General features: G+C 43.8%; 1 protein-coding gene across 1 annotated transcript in view; it reads right to left on the bottom strand.

Moving 5' to 3' along the window:
* The window catches only part of LOC119922424 (collagen alpha-4(VI) chain-like), a 78,105-nt gene extending 63,949 nt beyond the window's left edge, over positions 1 to 14,156 (bottom strand). The window contains 4 exon segments of the mRNA XM_038742271.1: positions 2,125 to 2,667; positions 8,747 to 9,367; positions 10,766 to 11,371; positions 14,081 to 14,156. Of these exon segments, the coding sequence (XP_038598199.1) occupies positions 2,125 to 2,667; positions 8,747 to 9,367; positions 10,766 to 11,371; positions 14,081 to 14,156 (1,846 nt within the window).
* Positions 14,157 to 17,711: the final 3,555 nt, after the last annotated feature.

Here is a 17,711-nt window from a genome sequence, read left to right as displayed (position 1 = left end):
TCACTTTGGGCAATGACTGCTTCACAACTCTAATGGAATCCTAGAGGACAGAAGGAAGAGATCCTGGTTCATTCAGGCCATAAAATAGATTTGGTTTTGGCCTAATTTATCCTGTTTGATTACTGGGATGAATCAAATTAACTGGCAAATAGCCGAATCATCACTCTCCTCTGAACTGTGGAAGCTTAGCCAATGAATAGTTTCCAGAGATGCTTAATTTGCTAATGATGAATAACTTAGAGAGGGATGACTGTTTTAATATTGAATTGAGCACATTTTATCTAAAAAAAGCCTTAATGACCAGAATTCAAAATATAATAATAATAATGATGGCATTTGTTAAGCGCTTACTATGTACCAAGCACTGTTCTATGCGCTGGGTTAGATACAAGGTGATCAGGTTGTCCCACATGGAGCTCACAGCCTTACTCTCTATTTTCCAGAGAAGGGAACTGAGGCCCAGAGAAGTGAAGTGACTTGCCCAGGGTCACACAGCAGACAAGTGGTGGAGCTGGGATTAGAACTCACGACCTCTGACTTCCAAGCCCGGGCTCTTTCCACTAAGCCACGCTGCTTCTCATAAATAATAATAATAATGGCATTTGTTAAGTGCTTATTATGTGCCAAGCACTGTTCTAAACACTGTGGGGGGGATGCAACGTAATCAAGTTGTCCTACGTGGGGCTCACAGTCTTAATCCCCATTTTCCAGATGAGGTAACTGAGGCCCAGAGAAGTTAAGCGACTTGCCCAAAGTCATAACTGAGGCCCAGAGAAGTTAAACGACTTGCCCAAAGTCACACAGCTGACAATAATAATAATAATAGTGATGGCATTTGTTAAGTGCTTACTATGTGCAGAGCACTGTTCTAAGCGCTGGGGGGGATACAAGGTGATCAAGTTGTCCCACGTGGGGCTCACAGTCTTAATCCCCATTTTACAGATGAGGTAACTGAGGCTCAGAGAAGTTAAGTGACTTGCCCAAGGTCACACAGCAGACATGTGGCAGAGTTGGGATTTGAACCCATAACCTCTGACTCCAAAGCCCGTGCTCTTTCCACTGAGCCACGCTGCTTCATGGCATTTATTAAGTGCTTCCTATGTGCAAAGCACTGTTCTAAGTGCTGGGGAAGTTACAAGGTGATCAGGTTGTCCCATGGGGGCTCACGGTCTTCATCCCCATTTTACAGATGAGGGAACTGAGGCCCAGAGAAGTGAAGTGACTTGCCCAAAGTCACACAGCTGACAAGCGGCGGAGTCGGGGTTTGAACCCATGACCTCTGACTCCAAAGCCCGGGCTCTTTCCCCTGAGCTGTGGAGGCGGGATTAGAACCCATGACCTCCGACTCCCAAGCCCGGGCTCTTGCCACTGAGCCATGCTGCTTCTCACACTTACATATATCCTCACACTTTCTAGTGAGATGTAGGAAAGATTCCAACCAGAGCCATTCTCATACTGATACAAAAATCTTAACAATATTAAAAGAAAGCACAATTTTCCCAGTGCATTTTACTCTAAGAACATTGAGCTCGATTTTTTCTTATTTTGAAGGGCGTGGGAATTCAGACTATGGAGTTTGGGATGCAAGGGCTAGATAGAATGTTACAATGACAACTATTTTTCCAAAGCTTACAATAAACCCCTTTATTTCTAATAAATATTAATTTATTTCTCTTTTTTTTTCAAATTAAAAGAAATGTGAGCTTTGCATAGTTGTCATTCCTTCCCTCTATAAATCAGGGTTTCAGATCCCCGAAACCCACAATCTGCATATCAGGGATACAAAATTGGGACAATAACACTGAAAGAAGCCGTGTGGCTCAGTGGAAAGAGCCCGGGTTTGGGAAACGGATGTCATGGGTTCTAATCCCTCTCCGCCAATTGTCAGCTGTGTGACTTTGGACAAGTCACTTCACTTCTCTGCGCCTCAGTTACCTCATCTGTAAAATGGGGATTAAGACTGTGAGCCCCCCCGTGGGACAATCTGAACGCCTTGTAACCTCCCCAGTGCTTTGCACATAGGAAACGCTTAATAAATGCCATTATCATTATTATTATTATATAACCCAAAGACAAGCCCTGAGGTAGACAATAAGTGTAAGCTGATTTATGTAAATCTCTTACCTCCTGGGAAACAGATATCCTGGACCACCTCATCTTTGATATGCTTCAGGGTGTCAAAGTCATTCACAAAGAACACGTTCTCTTCCGTCCCCGCAATAGTAATAAGTTTTACTTTGTTGTCAGTTTTGACACCGATAGCATAGATGACAATTCCCCTTTGCCTCAGCTCACGGGCCGATTCTGCCCCTTCATCCTGATCATTCCCGGCTGTGATGACGATCAGGATTTTGACCGGGCCGCTATCCGTGAAACGCTGCTTCATATATTTTAGTGCTTCTCCCATCCGGGCTCTCCCTCTTAGCTGTTTAATGCCTCCGATGGCCTCCTTCAATTTTACCGTGCCGTCATACTGGCCAAGCTCAAACTCCAGGTGAGGACTGTCTGAATACTGCACCACCCCAAATCTCACTTGGTCGGTGCCCAGCGGGAACACGCTTAACACCTCAGTCATGAACATCTTCACGTCCAGGAAGTCATCGTGGTCTATGCTGCCGGAGCCGTCAATCAGGAAGTAAATATCCGCTTTCTCTGTGTCCCTGCAGCCTGATCCGTGAGGATAGGCGGGAGGGTGGAAAAAACGTAAGCAGCAGCGTCACATCATCAATCACCAATCGTATTTATTGAGCGCTTACTATGTGCAGAGCACTGTACTAAGCGCTTGGGAAGTACAAATTGGCAACATATAGAGACGGTCCCTACCCAACAGTGGGCTCACAGTCTAAAAACAGTTCAAGCTTTCCAGGGATCGTCCTGTTTGCTTATCCCTCAAAGGAGGAACTTTCAGTGTCGCAATAACAAATTTTCATCCGTCCTCTACATTGACAGAAACCAGTTTTGATAATACGCACCTGCCCCTGCCACCTCACCTCTTCAATTTTCCATTGCTTCACACTTGCCTTCTTCCCTTTTCCCAATTCGCACATGGACATTCCCACCAAACTGACTAGTGCCGGTGGGAGTGTGTCTACTTCGCTCTCTCCTTCTACCTCGGCGATGCAGGGAGGTTGGTGGGAAACAGAGAGACTAGCACAGATCTGTTTTGCCCTCCCTCCATTCTCCTTGCTGCATGTGGTATTTCTATTTATTTATATACATATATATATATAATATTTATATATAACATGTATATTATATGTAATATATAACTATGTATATATCTCTGTTTATTCTGATGACTTGACACTTGTCCATATGTTTTGTTTTGTTGTCTGTCTCCCCCTTCTAGACTGTGAGCCCGTGTTGGGCAGGGACCGTCTCTATATGTTGCCAACTTGTACTTCCCAAGCGCTTAGTACAGTGCTCTGCACACAGTAAGCGTTCAATAAATACGATTGAATGAATGAATGGAGCATCTGACATCCCATCTGACCACACCGTTCACTTTCTGTGCAGAAAATTGGGTAGGAAGCGGCTAGCTTGCCCATCCCTCTGAGCCAGAAAGAGGACGAGGGGAAGCCAAGGTGGTGACTCCACTCCTCACCAGACAGCAGGGCAAGCCGGACCTGCTTCTGTGCCCCACTTTCATTCATTCGTGCAACCGTATTTATTGAGTGCTTACTGTGTGCAGAGCACTGTACTAAGTGCTTGGGAACTTAGTTGTAACTATATAATAATAATAATAATAATAATGGTATTTGTTAAGCACTTACTATGTGCAAAGCACTGTTCTAAGCTCTGGGGGCAGATACAAGGTGATGAGGTTGTCCCATGTGGGGCTCACAATCTTAATCCCCATTTTACAGATGAGGTAACTGAGGCTCAGAGAAGTTAAGTGACTTGACCAAGGTCACCCAGCAGACATGTGGCGGAGCTGGGATTCGAACCCATGACCTCTGACTCCAAAGCCCGGGCTCTTTCCACTGAGCCATGCTGCTTCCTTAACTATATATATATAACTACATATGACTTGTAGCTATATGTTACAAGTCGGCGACATATAGAGAATGGTCGCTACCCAACAACGGGCTCGCAGTCTAGAAGGGAGAGACAGACAGCAAAGCAAAACAGGTAAATAAATAGAATTATAGCTATATAAATAGAATTATAGTTCCCACTGCCCTCCTGTTTGCCCACTCTTTCCAGTAGCTAACAGCAGCGACAGAAAGCGGCAATGTCAGTCAAATTTATTGATAATAATAATAATAATAATGGTATTTGTTCATTCATTCATTCAATCATATTTATTGAGCGCTTACTGTGTGCAGAGCTTGGGAAGTCCAAGTTGCCAACATATAGAGACGGTCCCTACCCAACAGTGGGCTCACAGTCTAGCGCTAAGCTAAGCGCTAGCTAGCTAGCTTGTTAAGCGCTTACTATGTGCCAAGCACTATTCTAAGCACTTGGGGGGGATACTCTATTTATATTATATTATCTAATCTAATATATTATATTAGATTAGATAATATATTCTATTCTATTCTATTCCATTCTATTCTATTCTATTCTAATATATTATATTATATTAAATTACTCTATTTATTTATTTATTACTCTATTTATTTATTTATCTTACTTGTACATATCTATTCTATTTATTTTATTTTGTTAGTATGTTTGGTTTTGTTCTCTGTCTCCCGCTTCTAGACTGTGAGCCCACTGTTGGGTAGGGACTGTCTCTATGTGTTGCCGACTTGTACTTCCCAAGCGCTTAGTACAGTGCTCTGCACACAGTAAGCACTCAATAAATACGATTGATTGATTGATTGATTGATTGATACAGAGTCATCAGGTTGTCCCATGTGGGGCTCACAGTCTTAATCCCCATTTTCCAGGTGAGGTAACTGAGGCACAGAGAAGTGAGGTGACTTGCCCAAAGTCACGCAGCTGATAATCAATCAATCAATCAATCATATTTATTGAGCGCTTACTGTGTGCAGAGCACTGTACTAAGCTCTTGGGAAGTACAAGTTGGCAACACATAGAAACAGTCCCTACCCAACAGTGGGCTCACAGTCTACAATCAATCAATCAATCAATCGTATTTATTGAGCGCTTACTGTGTGCAGAGCACTGTACTAAGAGCTTGGGAAGTACAAGTTGGGGCAAGTGGCGGAGTGGGATTAGAACCCATGACCTCTGACTCCCAAGCCCGGGCTCTTTCCACTGAGCCGCGCTGCTGCGTGCAGAGCATTGTACCGGGCCAAGCAGCCCCCTTGCCTGAAGCCGGGCAACACGCGTACTAATAATCGCCACAGGTTGCTGCACACCAGGCGGGGAGGTGCCAGGGCAGGGGACTAGTTCAGTCGCTGTGCTGAATCATCATCATCAATCATCAATCGTATTTATTGAGCGCTTACTGTGTGCAGAGCACTGTACTAAACGTTTGGGAAGTCCAAATTGGCAACATATAGAGACAGTCCCTACCCAACATTGGGCTCACAGTCTAAAAGGGGGAGACAGAGAACAAAACCAAACATACTAACAAAATAAAATAAATAGAATAGATATGTACAGGTAAAATAAATAAATAAATAGAGTAATAAATATGTACAATATGTGCTGGATGCCACAAACACTTCTCATGAGCCTTTGCACCCACCAGGTCCAGGAGCAGCTGAATTAAGCCATGGCGGTAGTGGCAGAGGAGCAGGATGAGAACTCTCTTTATCTTTACTTCCCTCTTATTCTCTCACTTTCTTTCTGTCCTTCCTTCACAGGGTAGGACATGTGCTGTAGGACATGGGTAGTACATGTCCAACTTGTACTTCCCAAGCGCTTAGTACAGTGCTCTGCACACAGTAAGCGCTCAATAAATACGATTGATGATGATGATGATGATGCTGGCATTAAAAAAAAAAGTCAGGGAAGCTAAAGGTCCCCGAATGGGTGGACACAGTCAAGCTAGCCAAACACAAAGAATTGGCGCCTTATGACGAGAACTGGTTCTACACTCGAGCTGAAAGCGCCTAACAGACACCAGGACTATTAGTTTCCTGTCTATGCTTGGCACCCTTGGAGATGGAACAGCCGTTGCAGAGTGGGAATGGTTCTGCTCGGAACTGGAATCAATCAGGCAGTGGAATTGGCTGGTGGAAGCGGAGTGTTTGCCGGGTAACTAGGACTAGGTGTCTGGGATGGAACGATAACAGTCGAGTTGGCAGAAGTGTTCCCTGCCCACAAGGAGCTCATAGTCTGCGTGACCTAGTGGAAGGAGCCTAGGTTGTCACTCTTGTCTGCTGTGTGACCTTAGGCAAGTCACTTCTCTGCCTCAGTTGCCTCACCTTGTAAAGTGGGGGTTGAGACTGTGAGCCCCACATGGGACGATTATGACACCTGTCTACATGTTTTGTTTTGTTGCCTGTCTCCCCCTTCTAGGCTGTGAGCCCGTTGTCGGGTAGGGACTGTCTCTATATGTTGCCGACTTGTACTTCCCAAGCGCTTAGTCCAGTGCTCTGCACACAGTAAGCACTCAATAAATACAATTGAATGAATGACAGCCTGTGTCCAACCTGATTTGCTTGTATCCACCGTAGTGCTTGGCTCATAGTAAGCTCTTAATATTTATTACTCTATTTTATTTGTACATATTTATTCTATTTATTTGTTAATATGTTTTGTTCTCTGTCTCCCCCTTCTAGACTGTGAGCCCGCTGTTGGGTAGGGACCGTCTCTGTTGCCAACTTGTACTTCCCAAGCGCTTAGTCCAGTGCTCTGCACATAGTAAGCGCTCAATAAATACAATTGAATGAATGACAGCCTGTGTCCAACCTGATTTGCTTGTATCCACCATAGTGCTTGGCTCATAGTAAGCTCTTAATATTTATTACTCTATTTTATTTGTACATATTTATTCTATTTATTTTATTTGTTAACATGTTTTGTTCTCTGTCTCCCCCTTCTAGACTGTGAGCCCGCTGTTGGGTAGGGACCGTCTCTGTTGCCAACTTGTACTTCCCAAGCGCTTAGTACAGTGCTCTGCACATAGTAAGCACTCAATAAATATGATTGAATGAATGACAGCCTGTGTCCAACCTGATTTGCTTGTATCCACCATAGTGCTTGGCTCATAGTAAGCTCTTAATATTTATTACTCTATTTTATTTGTACATATTTATTCTATTTATTTTATTTGTTAATATGTGTTGTTCTCTGTCTCCCCCTTCTAGACTGTGAGCCCGCTGTTGGGTAGGGACCGTCTCTGTTGCCAACTTGTACTTCCCAAGCGCTTAGTACAGTGCTCTGCACATAGTAAGCGCTCAATAAATATGATTGAATGAATGAATGAATGAAAGTTAATATAGACAGAAAGTTTCCTTCCAAATCGGCCCCAAGGAAACTGCTCCAAGGGCTGGTCTCCAGGGGAGAAAAGGAACCGGTGGAAACATTGTTCCCCACTGGGTTGGAGGGGAGTCTGTACCACCCCTAAACTGAAAGTGGGGCTGTTCAGGGCAGAGCGGGAACCAGGATGCCGTAATAATAATGATGGCATTTATTAAGCGCTTACTATGTGCAAAGCACTGTTCTAAGCGCTGGGGAGGTTACAAGGTGATCGGATTGTCCCACGGGGGGCTCACAGTCTCCATCCCCATTTTACAGGTGAGGTAACTGAGGCCCAGAGAAGTGAAGTGACTTACCCAAAGTCACACAGCTGACAATTGGCGGAGCCAGGATTTGAACCCGTGACCTCTGACTCCAAAGCCCATGAGTGGGATGAGTCAGAAATGAAATAAAGACTGCTTTTTCCAGGTAATAGCTCCTAGATCTACCCACTTGAATCATAGGATCACTTCCTAGGGTGGAAACACACACGCTGTCTCTGTCTCTTTCCCTGTCTCTCTCTTTCTCACTCTCTTCTTCTCCACTAATATTTTCTCACCCACCTTCTCCTCTTCTAAGTCCCATTGCAATGTAAATGCAATATTAACTTGAAATGACTAATATCCCTGTTGCAGCGTGGCTCAGTGGGAAGAGCACAGGCTTGGGAGTCAGAGGTTCTCATTCTGGCTCCACCACATGTCTGCTGTGTGACCTTGGGCAAGTCACTTCACTTCTCTGAGCCTCAGTTACCTCATCTGTAAAATGGGGGTGCCCCACGTGGGACAACCTGATCACCTTTTATCCCCCCAGCACTTAGAACAGTGCTTCACATAGTAAGTGCTTAACAAATGCCATCATTTTTTTTAAACTCTGTTATGTACTTATTAATTTTATGATAGGCTTTTTGCATACCAACTGCTCAAAGATTTTTTTAGGGGGGGGATTTTCTGCATGATTAGGCTGCAGACTTCTGCGGTAGAATTCCAGCAGAAGTGAGCCGGGGGAAATTACAGGAGAAAAAAATCCTAATTTCTTAATTTTGTTCCTTATTAACAACTCTGGTGAAAGTTTTGGTGGGGACTATTGATTAAAATGAAGGTTGCTTTGCATTACAATTATCCAAAACAATTCAGTTATCCATGTTTTGCTTTCCATCAGCCTAGATAAGGAGGAGTTTGTTTTTTCTTCTCAAGATGTTATAGTGTGAACACAGCTTTGAATACCCATTGATCATTTGATCGTGTTCTTTCTTGGGCTTCAAAGGAATTCAAAGATCTTTCTTTTGAAAGAGTGTGTGTGCGTGCATGTGCGTTTATATATGTGAGTTTGTGGAAGAAAGACCTGCAACATAGACTACTCCTCTTACCTCTTTTCAGGGCATTGTTTAACATTGCAACTGAAGTTTGAAAGAGATCATCAGTACAAAGCAGTTTCTCGATCCTCTTCCCAGCGAAAGAATGGTCCTGAAAGAGTTCCAGTTTCATGACATGCTTCCGAGGGGGATACGATGCCATTTTCTCTAGGTTGCCACTCTCCGAGCCTCCTTGGGTACCTAGAGCATAGATGGTGACACCAGCCCGGCGGAGTTGAGAAGCAGATTTACTCACTCTGTCCTCAGAGAAGCCTTCTGTGACAACTACTGCCATCCGCGGCACTCCTTGTTTATACCTGCTATTCCCATCCTGCGTGAAAATCTTTTCCCTTAGGAATTTCAAGGCAGCTCCAGTCTTGGGCTTCCCACCTCGGAATGGCAGTTTGGCCAAATGGCTCATAATTGACTCTTTGGTCTGAAATGGTTCCAGGGAAAATACAAGTCTTGGCTCATCACTGTAAAGCACCAAACCAATTCTCACATTATCGGGTCCAATATTAAGGAATTTGACAGTTTCCCTCAAAATGTTCCCAATTTGCTGGGTGGCACTCTGCCCGATATTGCTGGATTCCTCAACCAGGAATACTATGTCTGCTACAGTAGCACTCATACACCCTAAAATAAAAAACAGATAATGCTCTGTGAATTGGTGGGAGAGCAAAATTTAAAAGATTATCATAGTTCCACCCTCATTCATTCGTTCATTCAGTTGTATTTATTGAGCGCTTACTGTGTGCAGAGCACTGAACTAAGCGCTTGGGAAGTACAAGTTGGCAACATATAGAGACGGTCCCTACCCAACAGCGGGCTCACACTCATAACATGCACACTCACAACCCACTTGTAAATTGGATTAAAATTTAACAATAACTCTTTTTTTGAAGGAGAAGTCAAACTGTATAATACACACAATACCCAATGTCGCAAAGGGTTTTTCTCCTCTGAATGCGTAAGTGCTGGAAATTATTATGAAAGCCTTTCTGTATGAGGAAAGTAGATCGTCTCACTTATGTCTCCCTTTAGTAATTGGTAGGAGTAAGGTAGGAGTAATAGCATTTATCAAGTGGTTACAATGTGCAAGACACTTCACTTAGCACTACGGAGACATATAAGGGTGTCAAAACCTGGGGGAGAGTAGGACAAAATAAAGGACAGAGTAATCTACAAAAAAAGCAAAATTTGAAAGAAAAATCCTCTTTCCCTTCCCCACACAGATGGTTGGTCACTCTATGTCCCAAGATATGATAGTAATAATAATATAATATTGGTATTTATTAAGCGCTTACTATGTGCCAACCACTGTTCTAAGCACTGGGGTAGATACAGGGTAATCAGGTTGTCCCACGTGGGGCTCACAGTCTTCATCCCCATTTTACAGATGAGGTAACTGAGGCACAGAGAATTTAAGTGACTTGCCCAAGGTCACACAGCAGACAAGTGGCAGAGTCAGGATTAGAACCCACGACCTCTCACTCCCAAGCCCGGGCTCTTTCCACTAAGCCACACTGCTTCTCAATAGTAGCTACCAAACCTGCTCCCTCAATCAATCTGTAGTATTGCTGAGCTCCTACTGAGTGCAGGCACTGTACTGAGTGCTTGGAAAAGTTCAATAGAAATAAAAAACATGATTCTGCCCTCAGGGAGCTGATAATCTAATGCTTGGCGGTCAACACATGTACATGAGAAACAGCATGGCCTAATGGAAAGAGCATGGGCCTAGGAGACAGCCAACTGGGATCTCAACCTAGCTCTGCCACTTCTTTGATGTGTGATCTGGGGCAAGTCATTTCACTTCTCTGTGCCTCAGTTTCCTCATCTAGGAAATGAGATTTCACTACCTGTTCGTCTTCCTATTTAGACTGTGAGCCCCATGTGGGACAGAGACGGGGTCCAACCGGATGAGCTTATATCTACTCCAACACTTAATGCGGTACTGGCACATAGTAAGCACTTAACGATCACCACCAAATTTATTAGTTATTATTACGACAGTTTCCATACTTAACCGCATACCTGGAACGCTTCCTTCCTCCTCCTCAGTGCTGTCTCGTTTCTTAATCGATCTTCGAAGCAAATCGATGACTTTCCGCTCCAACTGGCCGGCCCCTTCTTCTCCCTGGATTGTGAACACCAGTGAAGGAGACGCTATCATCTCCAGTTCTTTCTTGTCAAAATTCTGAATCCCCACAGACAAGATATTTACTCCCTTTCCCCTCAGCTTCCTGGCGGCTCCCGCGACTGCATCCTCAGACTTTCCGGAGGTGACGACCACGGCGTACTGAGGGACGCCCTGACTGAACCTGCTCCCCGCTGTCTCTCTGAAGAAAATCTTCTGAAGGAACTGCAGGGCGTTACCGGTCCGCCTCGGACCGTGTCGGAGAGTGAATTCCCGCTGGACGTGGTCGATCATCTCTGCCTTGGTGAGGTAGGTGTTGAGTAAGAACTCGGCGTGACCTGTCTCACTGAACTGAGCCAGGCCAACCCGGTACCGGTCGCTTCCAACCTCCAGTGCCCTGATAATTCTGAAGATGAAATTTTTAATCAGCGGCAAGTGGTTCAGCTCCATTTTCTCGGAGGCATCCACAAGGAAAACCACATCAGCGTAAGGCTTGAACGATGCTGCAGTGGAGGAATCGGGAGAGTAGGGTGGAGAGGAAAGCAGAGGAAGGAGGAATAGATGGGAGAGGAGACATGATTACTAAATGCAGTACAAAGACGCTTTTATGTGGGCAATGTGGAGGGAGGATATACGTATATGTGTTTGTACATATTTATTACTCTATTTATTTTACTTGTACATATCTATTCTATTTATTTTATTTTGTTAGTATGTTTGGTTTTGTTCTCTGTCTCCCCCTTTTAGACTGTGAGCCCACTGTTGGGTAGGGACTGTCCCTATGTGTTGCCAATTTGTACTTCCCAAGCGCTTAGTACAGTGCTCTGCACACAGTAAGCGCTCAATAAATACGATTGATGATGATGATGATGATGATGAGAGAGGAGGATGTGTATTTCTGTGTACATGTGTGTTTATATATTAGTCAGTTCAATAAAATTGTCTAGTCGATGGCAGCATTTTAAAAGATCCCTTGCGGTTGTCTCTCTAAAGAGCGACAACTTTCTTGAGTCTCACGGTTGAGTCCAGGCCACATGCTGGACTGACAAGAGGGCTGTGAAGGCCTCTCCTCCCCTTCTCCCCACCACCATGAGGTTCTAAGACTTGGGAAGCTTTAACAGACGGACCATGGGTCAATTGTTATGCTTTTCCTATCCATTAGGAAGGATAATATAGATTCTCCAATGCAGGGGAACTGAGGGAGTTTCTGGAAAATGGGCGTGAGGCATCAGATTCAGGAATGCAGAATAGTAGTAACCCATATACGTGCGACTTCAGCAGTGGGGGCAACCTTGAAGAGTCCTCTCCTGACCCACCGCAGGGGCAAAAATTATCCCAGTCTCTCTTCTCTAATCAATCAATCAATCGATCGTATTTATTGAGCGCTTACTGTGTGCAGAGCACTGTACTAAGCGCTTGGGAAGTACAAGTTAGCAACATGTAGAGACGGTCCCTACCCTACAGCGGGCTCACAGTCTAGAAGGGGGAGACAGAGAACAAAACAAAACATATTAACAAAATAAAGAGGATATGTACAAGTAAAATAACTTGCCCAAAGTCACACAGCTGATAAGTGGTGGAGCTGGGATTTGAACCCATGACTTCTGACTCCAAAGCCCGGGCTCTTTCCACTGAGTATGATATTAGGAGTAACTTAGCAAGGTCGAAATGGGGGCATTTTTTCCACGTCCTTCTGAAAACCAATGCAAAAATCAAAAAATCAAAACAACAAACAGCAACAAAGAAATCCACTGTGGTGGTCCAAACAACTAAACAAACTGGAGCCAGAAGTCGACAGGAGCAACAAAGTAGGTCATATGCAGACGACGGCAGTTTGTGGGGTTGGGCAGTTTAGACAACGTAGTCTATTTGTTTAAAAATGTGATGACTTACGGTTTTCCACAAAATTCTTAAACCCCACCATATGCTGGAGTGATAGGAACATGTTGTCTCTGCATATTACATAGAGCAAAAAGTTCAAAGAAGTTTTTCCAGTATTATCCAGTGAAATGGTGGAATTAATTGCCATTCCCCATTCTTAAAGCTCAAGGCCAGCCAAGTTGGATTAATCATAGCAAGTTGCCAGTAGAACTCGTCAATGTTGCTGGACAATTATTACAGTTCATTCATTCAATCGTATTTATTGAGCGCTTACTGTGTGCAGAGCACTGTACTAAGCGCTTGGAAAGTACAGTTCGGCAACAGAGACAATCCCTACCCAATAATGGGCTCACCCTAGTAGCCTGGATTGGGGTTAGATGAAATTGTCTCCCTGCTGAGAGAGAATTCGGAGGGTGTCACACCATGGCCTATCAAATTCTTCAACATGAGATCATTTTTTTTCCATTATTGCAGCCCTCTTTTAAGGATAAAAAAATGACTACCGCTTGCCACTGATTTCTATTCGCTTATCAAAGGGAAACATTGTTGCCTACAGAAAACATAGTCAGGCAATAGTAATTGATTTCATTTTATACAAAAATCAGAAATATCTTGTATTCTTTCAAGTGCACTCAATAGGCCATTTAAGTAGTTTGGGGATTTATAAAAAGGTTTTGTTACTAAATCTCCTGTTCATAAATGAGGAAGGTCAGAGCTGAAAACAAACTTTATCAGCTTCATAACCCCTAATGGTGTTTCCCATTAATCATCATCAATCGTATTTATTGAGCGCTTACTGTGTGCAGAGCACTGTACTAATAGATTATATTTTTCCTACTAAACAACAGGACCAATTTTGGTACTATAAAATATAAAACGCATTATTACAGCTTAAATGAAGCTACAAGTAATAGGGAAAGGCTGAACCACTGACAGACTGAAAGACTGAATAGGGAAAGATAAAATTTTCATCTAGACTACTAAAGAGAAGTGAGAACTATAAAAATATTGGCGTCATCAAGTAAATCTGAGAATGAAATCAGCTCTACTTAAGAGGAGTTGTGATACATAAACAGAACTGGCATATTAGAAAAATAATATGCCTTTAGCTCTGATAACTTGTCAAGATGATTTGTCAGGAAGCCGTTTTCATTTAACGATCCCAAGTTATGCTCAATAAAATTTAAATGATGACACCATGTACAGCACTGCATGCACACCAAGATCCCAACTAAATCAGCTTTCAGATGAATTTTTCATCATGTGAATGGTGATCTCATGACACTTTTTTTGATTTCCATTGACTTGTACCAAAACTCAGCATGTATTACCAGTTATCTGTGCCTGGAGTGGGTAGAAGGTAGCTGCAGAGACGAATACCCAAAAGAGGGGCTGCCAAGTGTCCATTATATAGGTGACCCTACAAAAGAAATAAAATCTGTTAGGCATAAGAGCTGTCTTTTTAAAAACCTCACAGAGGTTTTCTAAAAATCAACGAGCAAATCAACCCTGTTGCTCCTATTTGCTTCTAGACTGTAAGCCCTCTCTTCTAGACTGTGAGCCCACTGTTGGGTAGGGACCGATTCTATATGTTACCAACTTGTACTTCCCAAGTGCTTAGTACAGTGCTCTGCACACAGTAAGTGCTTAATAAATACGATTGATTGATTGATTTGGCTGACAGGAAATGGCATTACTAGTTAAATGCTGGGAGATTTAAAAAAAACAACCAAAAAAATAAAACATGTTTCTTCCCAACTCAGTTTTAAAAGCCTCTCCCAGAAATAGTTGGAGGATTACTAGCATTCAAAACCTGGGAGTCAATTTTTCATTTTTCAGAACTGGAAGTGAACATGGAGTACAGCTTGGGATGGGGGAGGGAATGGAAAACCAGAGAGGAATTAGTTCAAGAGAGAAATATCTGGGGAAGTGAGAGACCCAGAAAGACAAAGAGAAGAAGCACAAGAGTCAAAAAGGAAGAGAAAAGACAAGCTAAAACAGAACCAGAGACAAAGACCAAAACATCACTTACTGGTCTTTCTCATGGATCAAAGGGTAGGGGAACGACCCAGAACCAGATCAATCAATCAATCAATCAATCAATCAATCAATCGTATTTATTGAGCGCTTACTATGTGCAGAGCACTGTACTAAGCGCTTGGGAAGTACAAATTGGCAACACATAGAGACAGTCCCTACCCAACAGTGGGCTCACAGTCTAAAAGGGGGAGACAGAGAACAGAACCAAACATACCAACAAAATAAAATGAATAGGATAGAAATGTACAAGTAAAATAAATAAATAAATAAATAAATAGAGTAATAAATATGTACAACCATATATACATATATACAGGTGCTGTGGGGAAGGGAAGGAGGTAAGATGGGGGGATGGAGAAGGGGACGAGGGGGAGAGGAAGGAAGTGGCTCAGTCTGGGAAGGCCTCCTGGAGGAGGTGAGCTCTCAGCAGGGCCTATCCAGATGTGATGGATAGTCTTGGAGAAGTCTTTTCTGTGGCCCTGGCTGAGCTGGGGAGCCATACCTGTGCTCCCAAGATAGTTTATGCTCTCTCTGAAATGCCTAGACATCAAACTTCCTTCCCCATGCTTCTTTTTATCTATCAAATGCCTTCTGCAGAGGTTTCTATGGTTTCCATCCCATCCCCACACACCGCCAGCTGAAAATTACTTTTCAGTTCAAAAAGTACAGAATATGTTTAGAAGAAAGTGAATCTCTTTACTCACTCCCAGCTAACGGAGACCTAAAAATTTGATTTAAGCTTTCCTGAATATAGAGTAAATATGTTTATATCACTTTTCTATAAGTAGGGGTGGCAGTGCCGATCACCAACTCCAGAGAAAACTACACTATTGCTTCGGAGAGGGAGTTTAGACATTTGGCTTTCTTCCCCAGCCAGTGCAAAACCGTCAGTGGTTCAGGTCAGCATCTATCCCTCCACAGGCCTTTGAAGAGCAAATCTGTTCTTTCGTGGAATGGTGGCAGCGAATTACTTAGGGAGCATTGTGCCCAGTAGCTGGAGCTACTTGGAAGTATATACTAAGGTCAAAACATCCAGAGTTTTTCCCCTTTCACCCTGACCTGAGTTGGGTCGAATCAGGGAAGTTTGCCTCGGCTGAGACTTTCCAGTCCAGCCCTGGGCAAGTAAAATAGCCCAGGGAGTCTTGGGGTTCAAATCCCCAGCGGTATCTTGTGTTCTGTGTCCTCACTCGGCTGCAAAGCTGGGAACATCTTCACCCTAGCCATTTCCCTGCTGCAGCCATAAAATACCAGCTGCCGGAGCGCTAGAGTTCCCTTGAAATTATTAGGGAATGACATGGGATTTAAGGCGGCAGTTCTGCTGCCAGAGCAGCATCCATAGCTGTGTTCTGCTCCAACCCCCGAAACACACGGCTCAAAGATCCAGACTGTGAGGGAGCAGAGCCCAACCGCAGCTGCCCCGGCAATGATTTTCCAGTTAAAACAGGCATGCACGGGAGAGTCGGGAAGCGGGGGTGAAGGTTCTGGCTCTTCTTTCTGCAGCTGGCAAGGACCTGGTGGACATTTTTGTCAGTGCTAATATGTTTCCAGTTCAAGTCAGATCCCTGGAACCTTTCTGAACTGGGAGCCGTGGTGTCCGAGAAGCTGTCTTGCCCACCTTCATCACCGCTGCTTTGCTCCTGGTTCCTTAAGATGCTGCATTTTATAGGGGGGCTATAGCTCTTCAGCCTTGTTTTAGGGATGGGGAATAGGAGGGTAGCCGTGGCTAGAAGTAACAGCCGTTCTTTCGTACTTACAAAGCAGCGGTACATGTTGAATGTCAAAGTGAAAAATGCCTGCATAGTAGTTTCCTTCAGTTCCACAGAGAATATACTGAACAGTGAAACTAAGTTTACATTTCTATTGCAGAAACTCTTTCGATCTGTGGCTGTTTTGCATTTGACTGTCAATATGTAATTATCTTTAGTTTCCAAAGATGTGCTCCCAGCAGTGAGATCCAATCCATCTGTGCAAGTGTGGCTGAAAAGTCTAACTTATGACTGACAGTGTTTGTCCATAAAGCTAGATCGTCATCATCATCAATCGTATTTATTGAGCACCTACTATGTGCAGAGCACTGTACTAAGCGCTTGGGAAGTACAAATTGGCAACCTATAGAGACAGTCCCTACCCAACAGTGGGCTCACAGTCTAAAAATCTAGATCTTTGCTCTGCCCGTGGTCTTGCTCTGTACAGGGCCAGCGTCTGTTTTAGACTCTACCTCTTGGCATTCTGATCTTCCCAAAGCTTTTCGCAAATGACAGCAACCCCTTTCCTAATTACTGCTCACCAGGTTAGTCTTCCAACATCAGTGGTCGCTCAACAGACCACTGCGTTTGAATCTGTGCTTCATTAAGTGGAAGGATTGTTTGTTCAGTACTCCCAGCTTGGTTGTGACCTCCTCCAGCTCATTGAAGCAACTGCTTGGGTAGCCAGCAATCATCCAATCTCCTGGTGTGCTCCAGGACTTCGTTACAGGTAAATATGTCTGTTCTTTGGCAGTTCCCCTCGGTGGTGAACTAACCAGTGATAGTCAAATAGAGAAACAATGTGGTCTAGTGAATACAAACCAGCAGCGGGAAGCAGTGTGGCTCAGTGGAAAAGAGCATGGGCTTTGGAGTCAGAGGTCATGGGTTCAAATCCCAGCTCTGCCAATTGTCAGCTGTGTGATTTTGGACAAGTCACTTAACTTCTCTGGTCCTCAGTTACCTCATCTGTAAAACGGGGATTAAGATTGTGAGCCCCCCTTGGGACAATCCGATCACTTTGTAACCTCCCCAGCGCTTAGAACAGTGATTTGCACATAGTAAACGCTAAATAAATGCTATTATTATTATTACAGCACAGGCCTGGGAGTCAAAAGGACCTGGGTTCTAATCCTGGCTCCACCACTTGCCCCTCTGCTACCCTGGGCAAGTCACTTAA

The sequence above is a fragment of the Tachyglossus aculeatus genome, chromosome 2 (genome assembly GCF_015852505.1).
Source record: "Tachyglossus aculeatus isolate mTacAcu1 chromosome 2, mTacAcu1.pri, whole genome shotgun sequence".
Taxonomy (NCBI): Eukaryota; Metazoa; Chordata; class Mammalia; order Monotremata; family Tachyglossidae; genus Tachyglossus; species Tachyglossus aculeatus.
Note: the sequence above shows the minus strand (reverse complement) of the source record. Positions and strands in the feature narration are given on the sequence as shown.